Source organism: Saimiri boliviensis, chromosome 20, assembly GCF_048565385.1.
Source record: "Saimiri boliviensis isolate mSaiBol1 chromosome 20, mSaiBol1.pri, whole genome shotgun sequence".
Lineage (NCBI taxonomy): Eukaryota > Metazoa > Chordata > Mammalia > Primates > Cebidae > Saimiri > Saimiri boliviensis.
In genome coordinates this window covers 27391871-27408071 of record NC_133468.1, presented here as the reverse complement: position 1 = coordinate 27408071, position 16201 = coordinate 27391871, and the positions used below count along the sequence as shown (strand labels likewise).

The 16201-nt window shown below is 42.6% G+C and overlaps 2 protein-coding genes across 6 annotated transcripts in view; both read left to right on the top strand.

Annotated features, from left to right (window-relative positions):
* Nucleotides 1-16201, top strand: part of RADIL (Rap associating with DIL domain) — a 91279-nt gene that overhangs the window by 15725 nt on the left and 59353 nt on the right. The window lies entirely within an intron of this gene.
* PAPOLB (poly(A) polymerase beta) lies at nucleotides 4430-10414 on the top strand. Its single transcript, XM_074390411.1, has one exon. It carries the CDS (start codon nucleotides 4499-4501, stop codon nucleotides 6401-6403), a length of 1905 nt encoding a protein of 634 aa, XP_074246512.1. The 5' UTR covers nucleotides 4430-4498; the 3' UTR covers nucleotides 6404-10414.

The following is a 16201-nucleotide window of genomic DNA, read 5'->3' as shown; positions in this document are numbered from 1 at the left end:
GCATTCCAGCCTGGGCGACAGAGCAAGACTGTCTCAAAAACAAACAAACACGACAGTTCATTTCCCCGGAATAAGAAACCAATGGTGTCAAAGTCAAGGTTATGAAAGTTAGTTTGCTCTGTCCTGCAGCCATGACCGAATGCCTAATACAAGGCAACCAGCTTACTAATGTGAGGAACAAGTAAGAGCCAAGAAAGGGCTGCACGAGCTTCTATCTGCTGTGTGTGGCCATCACGTGCCAGTCTTCTGGCACATGCTCTGGTGGATGGATAGGATCATTTTCTCTGTTCATTGCCATTCTGTCCTTGGGAACCCACTCTAGTGTATTAATGAATACCGTTCCAATTTACCTTTCATATGTTTGGATTCATATATATCCTTAGGACATAAATAGTATTTTGTATATGTTTAATTTACCTAAGTGGGCTTGTGCTATAAAGCCCATTGCTTCTTTTGTAACTCACATTGTGTTATTTATTTAAAAAATAGAGACAGGGTCTCACTATGTTGCCAAGCCGGGATTTGAACTCCTGGGTTCAAGTGATCCTCCCACCTCAGCCTCCCAAAATGCTGGGATTACAGCAATGAGCCACCACACCTGGCCTCACATTAGGTTTTTAACATCTACCAATGGTGTTCTATTCAGTTAATTGCTTTTGACTGATGCATAGTTTTGCATTATATGCCTATACTACATATTCATTCCCCTAAGTACAGATACGCAAATTGTGTATAGCTTCTTCCTACTGAATAATGGTATTCATTAATAACTATGCCATTGTTAGGTATGTCTAACAATGACATATCTAACATGACATTGTCAGAACATCCTAGAATGACTTACACAAACCTAGATGGTACAGCTTACTACATACACAGGCTGTATGGCATAGCCTGTTGCTCCTGGGTTACACACCTGTACAGTATATTTCTGTATATTGAATGCTAGGAGGAATTAGAACACAACAGTAAGTATTTGTGTGTCTAAACATATCTAAACAGAAAAGAAACAGTAAAAACACAATATTATATTCCTGTAGGGCCATCATTGTATATATGGTCTGTTGTTGTTCAAAACATGATTATGTGGTACATGACTGCAACTACACATTGTTTTATGTGCTAGGAAAAAGAAGCACAGCTGCTAATTTAGAATGAGGGTTAGGAAATTTTGCTCTGAAAAGGTGAAATGTAAGCCAATCTCAAAGATGACAACACACCAACCAGGTGGAGAGCAGTGGGCAGTCGGTGGGGCAGGAAGAGCATTCTGGGCAGAGAGAACAGCATTGTGCAAAGACCCAGAGATGAGACAGAATGAAGCAAAGGTAGGCACTACAAGAAGGTCGTTGAGCTCTGGTGCAAAGGGGAAAGTTGTGGAAGGTGTGGCCAGACAGATAGTTGGGGGAAAGAGCAACCTGGCTTGTTTAGTATTTTGGATTTTACACTGTATATAATACAGGGTCACTGGAGGGATTAAAAGACTTTAGCTCCTAGGTAGAGAATACTTTGAGAAGGTCAGTAATAGGAGATTAATTCAGTTGTTGTAGAAGTCAAAGTGAGAGTTGATGGTGGCTTGGACTAGAGTTATAAGGGAATGGGTAGAAAGCAGTACAGGGATTTTAAGTATATTCTGGAGATGAAATCAACAGAACTTATAAATAATTGGATGCTGAGGATGCAGAAGAGGGAGGTGTCCAGAATGACTCCCAGGTTTCTCCTATGAAGAGTTGGGTAGAAAGAGATGCCATTTCCTAAAATGGAGACTATTGAGAGAAAAGCAGATTGTGGGAGGAAGAGTTAGAGTTCTCTTTAAACTATGTTAAGTTAGAGACATCCAAATATAGGGGGCAAACATGGGCAGTCAGATAATATGGATCTGGAGTTCAGAAGAGAATCTGATTAAAAGTATTTGTTTGTAATTAATTTGTAAGTAGGTGATATTTAAAGCTGTAGAAACCAGTAGGTTAGGCGGTGAATGTACACGCGCTGAGGAGAAACGAGGGCTTAGAATGGAAACTGGAGGACCTCCAACATTTAGAGGTCAAATAAAGGAGGAGGAATCAGCAAGTCTGACTGAGGAGTGGCCAGACATGTAGAAGACAATATGAAGAGTGTGGTGTCACAGAGGCCGAGATGAAGCTATGATAGGTCAAAAAGGATGGAAATCATTGGGATCATGGATCAGGCAACATGGATGTCACCAAAGACTTTTCTGATAGCTTTTGGAGCATGCAAGCCAATGTTGAAATGGGTTGAAAAGAAGGTATTTATATTTCTGGCAATTTGTGGGATTAGTTATCCTGGAAAATCTTTCTATGTAAAGTACCTGGAAATGTTGGATAAATATAAGAAATCATTTATTTATTTATTTATTTATTTTTGAGACGGAGTTTCGCTCTCGTTACCCAGGCTGGAGTGCAATGGCATGATCTCGGCTCACCACAACCTCCGCCTCCTGGGTTCAGGCAATTCTCCTGCCTCAGCCTCCTGAGTAGCTGGGATTACAGGCAGGCGCCATCATGCCCAGCTAATTTTTGTATTTTTAGTAGAGACGGGGTTTCACCATGTTGACCAGGATGGTCTTGATCTCTTGACCTCGTGATCCACCCGCCTCGGCCTCCCAAAGTGCTGGGATTACAGGCTTGAGCCACCGCGCCCGGCAAGAAATCATTTATTAATGCATAGCTGAGTACCCACGAAAATAAAGGAAATCTCTAGGAGTGGAAAAAAAAAAAAAAAAAAGAGATACCTTGAAACCTCAGAAATGTAGCAGATTCTGAAAGTAGAATTGTCCTAGAGGCATTTGCCAGTCTTAGAAACTGAGAAACTTAAGTTTAACAGCTGTCCAAGAAAAGACAGAAAGCCCTTGGGACCTTAAAAGGCAGGGAGTTAGAACTGAGACCCCTCCAAATACGGTTGGAATCCTTGAAGGGTGACACAGTGAGTGAAAAATTGGAATAGGAAGAATCTGCTACCTCATGAAAGGAGATGACAAAGAAAGTTCTCTCTCTTGACCTAGGTGGGAAAAACTAAAGCCTGTTCCTTAGAATTGAAAACCACATGTCCTCTCACATGTATTTGGGGTTCAAAACTGCACCACCTACATGTTGTATATAATCCCTGGATAAGAAATTACACTGTATGCAGTTTGATAGTGTACAAGAATATCTGTTGGAAACAAAGCAAATCCTCTTTGGAAGGACACATCCTCTATAAAGGCATTCCAAGTCACACCAGAAATGAGCTCACAATCTAAAATTACAAGACACAACAGGTAATACCACTCTGAGTTCTTAACAACAAACTATAGATTTCTCAAGAGCATTCGGAATTGGAATCATTAGTTATAGAATGCTAAATAAGTTTAACACGTTTAAGGAAATAAAAGGTAGGGAGAAAAAGCAGAAAAACTTGGAAAAGAACAAAATAGTGTTTCTAGTAATAACATAGAAGTATTTAAGTGGATATTTCCATGATGCTTAAACAGCAGACTAAATACAACTGAAGAGAGGACTTGGTGGTAATCTGGCATCACCCAGAAAGACACATGGCTTAAGAGACATGGAGTACAGAGTGAGAAGGTTGACCACGTGTCTAAATGAAGAGAATCAGGAGACAGGTGGGAGAACATATTGGGAGGAAGTGCCTGAGAAGCTTCTGGAGCTCATGAAAAGCATGACTTCTGATTTGGGAATTATAGTGTATCCTGGGTAAGATTATTAAAGGGAAATCTACCCCTGGACACACAGTGGTGGGATCACAGGGCACTAGGGACAGAGACTTTTACAGCCGCCATAAGAAAAGACAGACGAGTAGTGCCTAACCCAGCTGGGGATTTCTCAATGGGAACCAGAGGACAGCAGAATCATGCCTTTAAAGAGTGGCCAGAATAGAGCTGTCGACCTCGAATGCTGCCCCAGCTAAAACAACGTCCACAAACGGCTCAAGAAACAAGACAGGAGCTGCTTTCCACCAGTGAGTTCCCACTGAAGCGGTGTCTGGACACCCAAGAACGTATGCGAGGGTGAAGAGGGCTGAGGGTGCCCTCAAAAAGGAAGCACATGAGATGTCAGGAGACTTGGGGAGCAAAGAATTAGATGGGTAAAGCTGGGCAAATACGTAAAATAGTGGTAATAAAGGGTCGAATTTGGCCGGCTATAGACCACTTGAGCCATGCCCACCCGCGTCTGGAGCCCACGGTGCAGCGGGGGGGGGGCCTAGCCCAGAAGGCCATGGCTCCCGTGAACCCTTGCGCCAGCTGCCGGCGCGCAGACGCCCGCGCGTGTGCGGTCGGTTCTGGAACGCGGCCACCGAGGCGCCTGGCGCCATGTTGGGGCCGAGGGGAAGGAGGGGAAGCGCTTGAAGCCGCGGGGCGCACAGCGGGAGCGGGAGTGGGGTCAAGACCGGGGCTGCTAGGAGCCCTGCCCTTCCCGCCTCAGTGGATCATGACCCGGTCGGGTTGGTGGGGGTCGTGCCCTGGCGGGGCGGGCGCTGAAAGATGATGCCGTTTCCGGTGACAACCCAGGGAACACTGCAGCCGGCGAAGCGCTACGGCATCTCCTCGCCGATCAGCTTAGCGGTCCCCAAGGAGACGGACTGCCTCCTCACCCAGAGGCTAATAGAAACCCTCAGGCCCTTCGGGGTCTTCGAAGAGGAAGAGGAACTGCAGCGCAGGATTTTAGTTTTGGAAAAATTAAATAATCTGGTAAAGGAATGGATACGCGAAATCAGTGAAAGCAAGAGTCTTCCGCAATCTATACTTGAAAACGTTGGAGGGAAGATTTTTACATTTGGCTCTTACAGATTAGGAGTCCATACGAAAGGCGCAGATATTGACGCCTTGTGCATTGCACCAAGGCATGTGGATCGAAGTGACTTTTTCACCTCCTTCTATGCTAAGCTGAAACTACAGGAGGAAGTAAAAGATTTAAGGGCTGTCGAGGAGGCTTTTGTGCCAGTTATCAAACTGTGTTTTGATGGGATAGAGATTGATATTTTGTTTGCAAGATTAGCACTACAGACTATTCCAGAAGACTTGGACCTAAGAGATGACAGTCTACTTAAAAATTTAGATATTAGATGCATAAGAAGCCTCAACGGTTGCCGGGTAACCGATGAAATTTTACATCTAGTGCCAAACATTGACAACTTCAGGTTGACTCTAAGAGCCATCAAATTGTGGGCCAAATGCCACAATATCTATTCCAATATACTAGGTTTCCTCGGAGGTGTTTCCTGGGCCATGCTAGTAGCAAGAACTTGTCAGCTTTATCCAAATGCAGTAGCATCAACTCTTGTACGGAAATTCTTCTTGGTATTTTCTGAATGGGAATGGCCAAATCCAGTGTTACTGAAAGAGCCTGAAGAACGGAATCTTAATTTGCCTGTATGGGACCCAAGAGTAAATCCCAGTGATAGGTACCATCTTATGCCTATCATCACACCAGCATACCCACAGCAGAACTCCACATACAACGTGTCTGTTTCAACCAGGATGGTCATGATTGAGGAGTTTAAACAGGGACTTGCTATCACACACGAAATTTTGCTGAGTAAGGCAGAGTGGTCCAAACTCTTTGAAGCTCCAAGCTTCTTTCAAAAGTACAAGCATTATATTGTACTTCTGGCAAGTGCACCAACAGAAAAACAACATTTAGAATGGGTGGGCTTGGTGGAATCAAAGATCCGGATCCTGGTTGGGAGCTTGGAGAAGAATGAGTTTATCACACTGGCACATGTGAATCCACAGTCATTTCCAGCACCCAAAGAAAATCCTGATAAGGAAGAATTTCGTACAATGTGGGTGATTGGGTTAGTGCTAAAGAAGCCAGAAAACTCTGAAATTCTCAGTATTGATCTCACCTATGATATCCAGTCTTTCACAGATACTGTTTATAGACAAGCAATGAATAGTAAGATGTTTGAGACGGGTATGAAAATTGCTGCAATGCATTTAAGAAGAAAGGAACTTCATCAGCTGCTGCCTCATCATGTGCTTCAGGAAAAGAAAGCACACTCAACAGAAGGTAGAAGATTGACAGATTTGAATGACAGCAGCTTTGACTTGTCTGCAGGTGGTGAAAACAGCATTTCTGTGCCTTCATCTACTAGCACTATGAAGACAGGCCCATTGACTAGCAGTTCTCAGGGTAGAAACAGTCCTTCCTTGGCTGTAATGACAGCATCTGTGGCGAACATACAGGCTACTGAAATTTCCTTGCAACAGGTGAATACCAGCGAAAGTTCAGGGACTGCATTAAACGAAAGTATTCCTCACGCTGTCTCTCAGCCTGCCATTGCTCCATCACCAAAGCCCATGGTCACCAGAGTTGTTTCTTCAACATGTCTCATAAGCCATCCAGACCTTCAGGAAACGCAACAACAAACATATCTAATCCTATAGTTGGAGTCTAGAGGATATTCTTGCTTCATAAAGAAGAAAGGACCAAGAAAACCTAAACAGGAAAAACTCAACACAAAGACAAGTACAACTCCATTAGAAACAACTCAGACAACATCTTCTCTTTTGGCCTCTCAGGGAACTTCAGTACAGGTCTTTCCAGTATCTCCGTTCTCCCTTCAAATCCAATTCCTGTTATCAAGAATTCAGTAAAACAGGTTGAATGGATAAGAACAACCACAAGGGTCCATCAACAGTATCTGCTAACTCAGCCTGTTGTCTTCAAATACTAAAGAAGGAGAATGAAGGATACAGGACTAGATATGGCTTGAAATGGATTTAGGCTCATTTAGTAACTTCCTTTACTGGGCTAGTGTTGATCAGAAGTCCAAATTAGTATGTGACAGTTAGAGGTACTGTTATTAATGTGTCAGCAACAGTTACATTAACTATTTCAAAACTGCCCTTAAAAAGAAAAAACTTTCCAGCTATATTTATACCCGTGACTGACATCTGGACTGGATTTATGTTTGATGCATTGTTGGGAAAATTTGAATACAAACTGGTATCAGAATTCCTTACACTGATGATGCACTTTATATTTTTTGTTAGAAAGTAGAACTAATTTTAGATTTTTCAAATTGGTGAATTTTATTTTTCCCCGAAGAGGTTTCTTCACTATTAATCTTAAAATTGGATACCATTGTGCAGTGGTGTACTGTACTTCAGAGAAAGCAAAAAAGTACATCTGGCTCAGTCCCTGTGAGGTAGCTGTAACCCTTTAAAATGAAATGTCAACTTTTAGGTATGTATTTGACATCAAAACAGTCATTAGTAGGTGTTTGGTTTTGATGGCACACCATGGAGAAATGACACACTGGTTTTATCTGTAGAATTGTTTTAGAGAGTAATCAGCAATCAAATATTTTCTCTGAGCTGAGAAAGCTCCATATTGTCTTGTCCTCAATCATTAGTCCTAAAACAAAAAGGCTTTTTGAGATGTGTTTCTGATCTTGGATGACCATTTGATCTCTACATGTGAGAAGTTTTGTACATTCCACAGAATACCTCCTGATAGGAAAGTTAATTTCCAGTTTCACACATAAGCAAAAAGGCATTTTCTCTAAGAGTTTTAAACACATTTTTACTTTTAAATGACTTATCAAAACTCATCTGTAAATTTTACATGTAGAAACATATAAAAGTAATTTTTAGCAAGCCCTTGACATCTTACTGGCTTTCTGCTCTTCTGTTTTAGTCTACAAAAGATCAGCAATACTTTAAGTGGAAAAAAGAAGATCCCTCGTAATTAAGCAGTAGAGCATCGATGTTTAGGAAATATGAGGGACAACAGATGTGGATGAATGAAAGTTTAGTCTTTCTTAATCTAGACAGCAAACTTAACAGTCTCTCCAGTTAACCTTGCTTTAACCCCTTCCCTCCTTCCTCTAATTGCAGTTTCATGTTAAACCACAATTACTGAAACTCTTTTCCTGTCCTTCTGGATTAATTTTCCAAAGTTGAAATATAGTCATTTCCTATTAGGCTGTACATTACTTGAGACTTTTCTTTCACCATTACCTTCTGATGTCTAGTATATGATATTTCTTTTTTTCACATCTTTGCCCTTTCACCAGAATAATAAATCGGGTGAATTGTGCACAATATCTGTAGTTTGAATGGTTATGGTGTTAGGTTGAAATGGCCAGGCACAAATTTAATCTGATCATTTTGTTTACACATTGGGAAAAAAATTAGTTTATTAGACATTACCTGTAACTGTACCTGTTTTACCAAGCTGGAACCTTGGGACTTTTTATTTCTAATTTTTATTACCTGAATGTGAGACTGTTTTTTCATGTGATGTACATAGTGAGTGGAGTTTGCTTTGTTTTATAGTATCTATACTCCTGGTATTTTCAAGCACTGCTTTGAAAACAGATGACTTATTTCTCCATTAAAAACGCAATAAAAGTAAATGGCAAACAAGCAAAGTGAAACTAAACTACTGGACAATAGTAACATTTAAATCTGAGATCTGAATTCAGATGTACTTACATTGTTCTGAAGGAGGGTAGAGACACTGATGAACTTTTCGACCTTACTAAGTCTAGAATGTAATAATGTTTAGGGAAACATGAAAAGGTTAAAATTTCATATCAGTAAAGGTGAAAAATGAAGCTAAGCTGAATCCAAAAGAAGGCAGGAAAGAAAGGGGGGAAGCATATCAAAAAATAGGGTAAAAAGAAAACATGATCTATAGTCATGGAAATGAAACCAAGTATATCTGTCACTACAATAAATGGACCAAACTTCCTGACTAAAAGGCAGAGATTGTCAGATTCCATGGGAAAACCAAGTCCAACTATATGCTGTTTTACTTCTGAGAGACACATCCAAAATAAAAGAATGGAAAAAAAAGGCATGTTAAGAGAAAAGAAGCTGGTATAATAACGATATCATTTAAGTAGGTGTTAGAGCAAAAATAATTATTAAGGACGAAAGGACCATGGATTGATGATAGAAGACCTCCTGCATCGGGAAAACGGAATGATTTAACACTTATCTGCACCTGATAAATCACTCTCAATATAAAATAACAAAGAGGAACAGAACTTGCTGAATGTGTCATTATCATAGAAGATTTCAGAACAGCTCTTTCATTAATTGATATCAAACGGATAAAAATAGAAGGGAAACAGTTTTTGAACATAGTCCAGTGTAGCGGTTGGTAAACTTTTCCTATTAAGGACCAGATAGTAGCTATCTTCAGCTTTGTGAAGCCATACGGTCTCTGTCACAGCTACTTAACTCTGCTTTTGTAGGGTAAAGTCAGTCATAGATAATACGTAAACAGATGGCCAGGGCTGGATTTGTCACCCAACCCCCTCAGCCATTGTTTGCCATCAATGATCTAGTGAACATTTATTATAGAACCTTCTGCCCAACAATTGGAAAATGCATATTCTTCTCAAGTAAATATTGGGCATGTACAAAAATTAACCTCGTGCTATATCAAAAGTAATATTTAACATACTTCAGAGTATCTGATTTATAGGACATGTTCTCTGACCACAGAACAGTAAGGTAGAAATCAAATAACAAATAGCACAAAGAAGACAAAAAAGCTTAAGCCATAAAAAGAGAGATTGGTACAATTATGAGATTTTGTTCATCAAATAATAAACAGTGAGAAACTGAAAAACAGGCCTTAAGCTGGGAGAAGATTTTGTGATGACATGAAACTGACAAATGTTTACTATCCAGAATTTATTAAAGATGGCAAAGGAAAAAGTCTATTTAAAAAGATCAATAGGCTGGGTGCAGTGGCTCATGCCTGTAATCCCAGCACTTTGGGAGGTCAAGGTAGGCGGATCACTTTAGGCCAGGAGTTTGAAACCAGCCTGGGCAACATGGCCAAACCCTCTATTTACTAAAAATACAAAACTTAGCTGGGTGTGGTGGCATGTAGCTGTAGTCCCAGCTATTCCAGAGGTGGAGGCAGGAGAATCGCTTGAACCCAGGAGGTGGAGGTTGCAGTGAGCCGAGATCATGCCACCACACTCCAGACTGTGTAATGGTGAGAATCTGTCTTAAAAACAAAACAAAACCGGGTGTAGTGGTTCATCCTTGTAATCCCAGCATTTTGGGAGGCTGAGGCAGGTGGATCACTTGTGGTAAAACCTAACCTTTTGTATTTTTCTCTACTAAAATACAAAAATTCGCCAGGTGTGGTGATTCACACCTGTAATCCTAGCTACTTGGGAAGCTGAAGCATGAGAATCGCTTGAACCGAGGACACAGAGGTTGCAGTGAGCCAAGATCATGCCACTGCACTCCAGCCTGAGCAACAGAGCAAGACTCTGTCTCAAAAAAGGAAAATAATAAAATCCCCAACAACCCAGTTTAAAAAGTGGGCCAAAGAAATGCATAAGCATTTCACAGAAGAGGAACTAGGAATGGCCAATAAACATGAAAAGATGCCCAATCTCATTAGTCATAAGGAAAATACAATTTAAGACCAGAGAGATATGTATATATATATATATATATTTTTTTTTTTTTTTTGAGATGGAGTTTTGCTCTTGTTACCCAGGCTGGAGTGCAATGGCGCAATCTTGGCTCACCGCGACCTCCGCCTCCTGGGTTCAGGCAATTCTCCTGCCTCAGCCTCCCGAGTAGCTGGGATTACAGGCACGTGCCACCATGCCCAGCTAATTTTTTTGTATTTTTAGTAGAGACGGGGTTTCACCATGTTGACCAGGATGGTCTTGATCTCTCGACCTCGTGATCCACCCGCCTCGGCCTCCCAAAGTGCTGGGATTACAGGCTTGAGCCACCGCGCCCGGCCAGAGAGGTATTTTTTAATACAAAAATAAAAAAGTCTAACAGTGTCTAGGTTTGTCGAGGATGAGGAGCAGTGGACATTCTAACATGGTGCCTCTGAGAGTGAAAACTGTTTTGGCTCCTTTGGGAAACAGTTGGGTCTTATCTAGCAAAGTTGACAGACCCACACTCTTAGTTCCAGTTATTCCACTCGTAGGTCTTCATTACCATCCAGTGGGACACTGATGGTCTTCATCTTACTGATTCCCTTAGTCTTTGGGGTCACCAGAGTCTGTGGGACCACAACCATGTCCAGAACTCTACACACCTCGTTTACTTCCAGTATGCTATTTAAATACCGTAATGTTCTATATATGTTGTGGTGTTAGAAAAGTCAGGAAGCACTTGGAGATGAGTATGAGAGTGTTTATGTCCATGTTTTGTAGTGGTCTAAAGTTCAAGACAATCCACAGCCACCAATGAGAGAATGGCTGGATGGTGGCATATTCACGCAATAAATAGTATAAAGTTGTGAAATTAAACCATAGCTATCTGCGTCAATGTAACTGTGTCTTACAATGTTGAGAGGAAAAGCACATTGCAGAAAAATGCAGGATGTGATACCATTTATATAAGGTTTCAAAATAAGCAAAGTAGAGCAGTATAATTTAGGGTTCCAAACGTGTGGTATAACTATAAATGAAAAATAAGGCCATGTTAAACACAGAATCCAGAAGAATGATTCCCTTTGGTAGGGCAAGAGGTGGGGACAGGCAGGAAGATGTGTTTGGGAGAGGTGATGTGAGCCTGGAAATAATCTATTCTTTTTAGGTTGGATGGTGGATGAAATGGTGTTCATTTTGTTATTAGTCTAAGTTATAAATGCTTTCATATGTGTGAAATATAGTTGAATAACCAATACCAAAGGGATATCTTAACCTCTTTATCAGCAATGAGAGAAAACAAATGCCACCCTCCCCCAAAGTAAAAGCAAACAAACAGAAACCCCAAACAGTAATGCCTCATCAGTTAGGAATTGCATTTGACCAGGTTAGAGTAGCCTGGGCACAGTACAGGTTTCTTTTGCCTAACAGTAAGTTCAGGGCTGGTAACATGGCTTTCCTGGTCACCAGAAACCAGGCTTTTCCTGCTTTCGGCCCCATCATTCTAGTTCATGCCTTCCATCTTCAAGGTTACCTCAAGGTGCAGGATGGTTATGGGGGCCACTGCCATCATATCTTCATTTAAGGCAGGAAGAAAGAAGGAAGATGGGGAAGGGCAAAGGTGTCCCTGCAAGCTGTCCACCTATGGAGCTTTCCAAGAAGTCCCAACAGCGGCATCCCCTCATCTTTCACTGACTGCAACTTAGTCACATGGCTGAGCCTACCTGCAAGGGAGACAGGAAAATGTTGCTTTTCTTAGCTGGGTATGTCACCTCACCAATAGGACAGGGCTTATGCTATTAAGAGGAAGGAGATAATGTCTAGTAAAAGGCAATGATAGCCTTCTCTTTCACAGCACACATATATTTAGAAGTTCAAAATCACTTCCAAATTACCCCCAGCATCTTTTTTTTTTTTTTTTTTTTTTTTTAACGTAGTTTTGCTCTTGTTGCCCAGGCTAGAGTGCAATGGCACGATCTCGGATCACTGCAGCCTCCGCCTCCTGGGTTCAAATGATACTCCTGCCTCAGCCTCCTGAGTAGCTGGGATTACAGGCATGTGCCACCATGCCCGACTAATTTTGTATTTTTAATAGAGGTGGGGTTTCTCCATGTTGATCAGGCTGGTCTTGAACTCCTGACCTCAGGTGATCTGCCTGCTCAGCCTCCTGAGTAGCTGGGATTACAGGTGTGAGCCACCGAACCCAGCCCCTTTCTGCTTTTTAAAAGGCCCATGTGTTTAGGTTAGGCCCACCTGGATAATCTCCCTTTTGATGAACCCAGAGTGAACTGATTAGTAAACTTATTTACATATCTGTGAAAATCTCTTTTGCCATACAACATAGCATAATTATGGAATGACATGATATAAACAGTTCCCAGTCACAATCAAGGTTGGAGGGCAGATTATGCAAGGCAAGGGTCATTGGGGGTCATCTTAGAATTCTGGCTGCCACAGTCTTCCCTCTGGCCTCCAGTGATCTATAGTTACACCCGCATGCAAAATACACTCACCCCATCTCAAGGTCCCCCAGTCTTATCCTATTACAGTATCAGTTCAAGTCTAAAAATCTCATCATCTTAATCTAAATCAGGTGTGAATGGGATTTCTGGATATAATCCGTTAAGTAGAACTCTTGGGCACAATTTCTCTCCATCTGTGGACCTGTGACACTAAAGACACAAGTATCTGCTCCAACCCTCCCAACTTACAAGGGTGGGACAGGCATAGGATAACAGTTAGTCACTCTGGTTCAAAAGTGGGGAAAATGGGCCGGGTGTGACGGCTGATGCCTAAAATCCCAGCACTTTGGGAGGCCAAGGCAGGAGGATCACTTGAGGTCAGGAGTTTGAGACCATCCTGGCCAACATGACGAAACTGCATCTCTACTAAAAATACAAAAATTAGCAGGGTGAGGTGGCACATGCCTGGAATCCCAGCTGCTTGGGAGGCTGAGATACGAGAATCACTTCAGAGGCAGAGGTTGCAGTGAGCCAAGATCGTGCCACTGCACTCCAGCCTGGGCTACAAAGTGAGACTGTCTTAAAAAAAAAGGCAGGGGAGAGGGGAAATGATTATGCCTGTAGTTCCAGCATTTTGGGATGCTGTGGTGGGAGGATGGCTTGAGGCCAAGAGTTCAAGACCAGTCTTGGCAACATAGCGAGATCCCATCTCTACAAAAAATAAATTATTCAGGCATGGTGGTACACATCTGTGGTCCCAGCTACTCAGGAGGCTGAGATGGAAGGATTGCTTGAACCTAGGAGTCTGAGGTTGTAGGGAGCTGCGATCATGCCACTGCACTCCAGCCTGTACAACAGAGCTAGACCCTGTCTCAATAAATAAATACGTAAATCAATAATAGAAAATGGAAAACAAAAGGGTGCCACCGGCCTGGCCCAAAGCATTTTTGAACTCGAATGAGACAAATGCCAGCAGAAGTTGTTTGGTTCAGTTCCAAGGCCTGGGAATAGTCTTTCAGCTCTGCCCTCTGCACTCTTGGTGCCACCCTCTGGGATCTTGGCTTCATCTTCTGAGTCATCTTTCCCTCTACATGGACGGTAGCATGTTTATCAGCCACTTCCTGTCTGTATTCCCCCTTCATTTTTCAGTCTCTCTGTTTCTTTCAGTCTAGGCCAGCAGTATTTCTGCTGGTATAATTTTCTGAAGAGCCTGTGTGCTGGATGAGGATTTCATGAGATTTCACTCCATTAGAAGCCACATCCACAAATATCTCTGAGATAATCCCTTCTCTACTTTTAGCTTCTGGTATGATGGTGGAGGGACAGTGCTCTTGAACTTCCTTGAGCTCCTCTGTTTTGACTAATAAATACCCTTACTCTACTGGAAGTAGAGAAATACCCTTACTCTACTGGAAGAGTCTTTTATGTGGCCAAGTACTCTGACCTTTTGGTCTTCCTGGGTTTCAGCAAAGGGTTGACTAGGCACACACGTGGTTTTTCCTCTGTGCCTCAAATCAGAAGCCATTTCTGACTTCTGGCATCTCTTGACATCTGGAGAGGCTGTGCATTTTCAAACTTGTCCAGTCCTAGTTCTTTTTTTGCTGAACAGTTCTTCAATTTCTCTCTCTCCTGTTGCCTCTCACCATAAGCAGCAAGAAGAAGCCGGGTGGCACCTTCTACACTCTGCTTGGAAACCTCCTTGGCCATGTCTTCAGGTTCTGCATTTGCAAACTCTGCTTTCCAGCAACCACAGGATGACAATTTCAGAGAGCTCCCTGCCCTCACATCACAAGGACCCTCTTTCCTCCAGTTTCCAATAACATGCCCTTCACTTCCTTCTGACCCTTTGCTGGCAGCATTGTGAGCATCTATGTTTCTACTGTTTTCAGTAATTTTGCCTTTCTCTGAGGTGATTTAGGAAAGTTCTCACTTTATTCTGAGGAATAAGTAATGTCTTTACTGTGCGCATTTACTAGCAGCCTGTTCAAGGCAATGCAGACTTTCCATCCTGCTTCTGAGAGTCCTTCCAGCCTCCACCCATTGCCTGATTATCAAAGCACCTTCACGTTTTAGGTATTTGTTATAGTAGCACCCCATTTCCTGGCACTAAAATTTGAACTTTTCCTTTTTTTTTTTTTTTTTTTTTTTTTGAGACAGAGTTTTGCCCTTGTCACCCAGGCAATGGTGTGATCTTGGCTCACTGCAACTTCTGCCTCGCAGGTGCAAGCAATTTTCCTGCCTCAGCCTCCTGAGTAGCTGGGATTACAGCCATGCGCCAGGCTGGTCTTGAACTCCTGACCTCAGGTGATCCACCCGCCTCAGCTTCCCAAAGTGCTGGGAATACAGGCGTGAGCCACAGCACCTGGCCCTGAACTTGTTTTCTATTGCTTGCAACTACAAGTGTAGCTGCAAGTGCGGCGTAAAACTACACTTTAAAAAACTATCCTCACAGTTTCCACGAGTCAGGAGTCTGGGCATGGGGGAGCTGGACCCTCTGGCCAGGTCTCACACAGCTGCACTCAGGGTATTGGCTGGGCTGCATTCCTCTCTGGAGCTAAGGGGCCCAGACTTACAAGGTTGTTGACAGAGTTCAATTCCTTGTGGTTGTAGGACTGAAGCCTCTGTATCTCTTCCTTCCTCTCTCACTGGCTTACAGCTAGGGACCACTCTTAGTTTGCAGTGACTGCTCTCAGGTTGCCCCATGGCGCCCTGGAGAACTGCCCTGGCATCACACCCTTCTCACACTTCAAACCTCTCTGACTTCTCTTCCATGACCAGCTAGAGAGAATGCCTGGCTTTGAAGGAGCACACTTGATTAGGTTCGGCCCAATGAATAACTTCTGTATCTTTAAGGTCAACTGTTGAGCATCCTTCATTTTATCTGCAGAATCTCTTCTGCCATGCACCATCATCACAGAGTGAGCCCAGAGGGCAGAGACCATGGAGCCAGTTTAGAATTCTGCCTACCACCATAGTGACCTTCCATGCATTTTCTGTGCTTATATTATTCTTCAAAGGACTTCTTACACACATATATACATACATACAGGGCTCTTTTTGTCAAGGTTTTTTTTTTGTTTGTTTGTTTGTTTGTTTGTTTTGAGACAGTCTTGCTCTGTCGCCAGGCTGGAGTGCAGTGACATGATCTTGGCTCACTGCAACCTCCGACGACTCCCAGTTCAAGCAATTCCCCTGCCTCAGCCTTCCGAGTAGCTGAGACTACAGGCGTGCACCACCACACCTAGCTAATTTTTTTGTATTTTGGTAGAGACGGGGTTTCACCATGTTGGCCAGGATGGTCTCCATCTCCTGACCTCATGATCCGCCCGCCTCGGCCTCCCAAAGTGCTG

Excerpts from the sequence above, each read along its gene's own strand:
- PAPOLB (XM_074390411.1), top strand. The coding sequence starts at position 4,499 with ATGATGCCGTTTCCGGTGACAACCCAGGGAACACTGCAGCCGGCGAAG.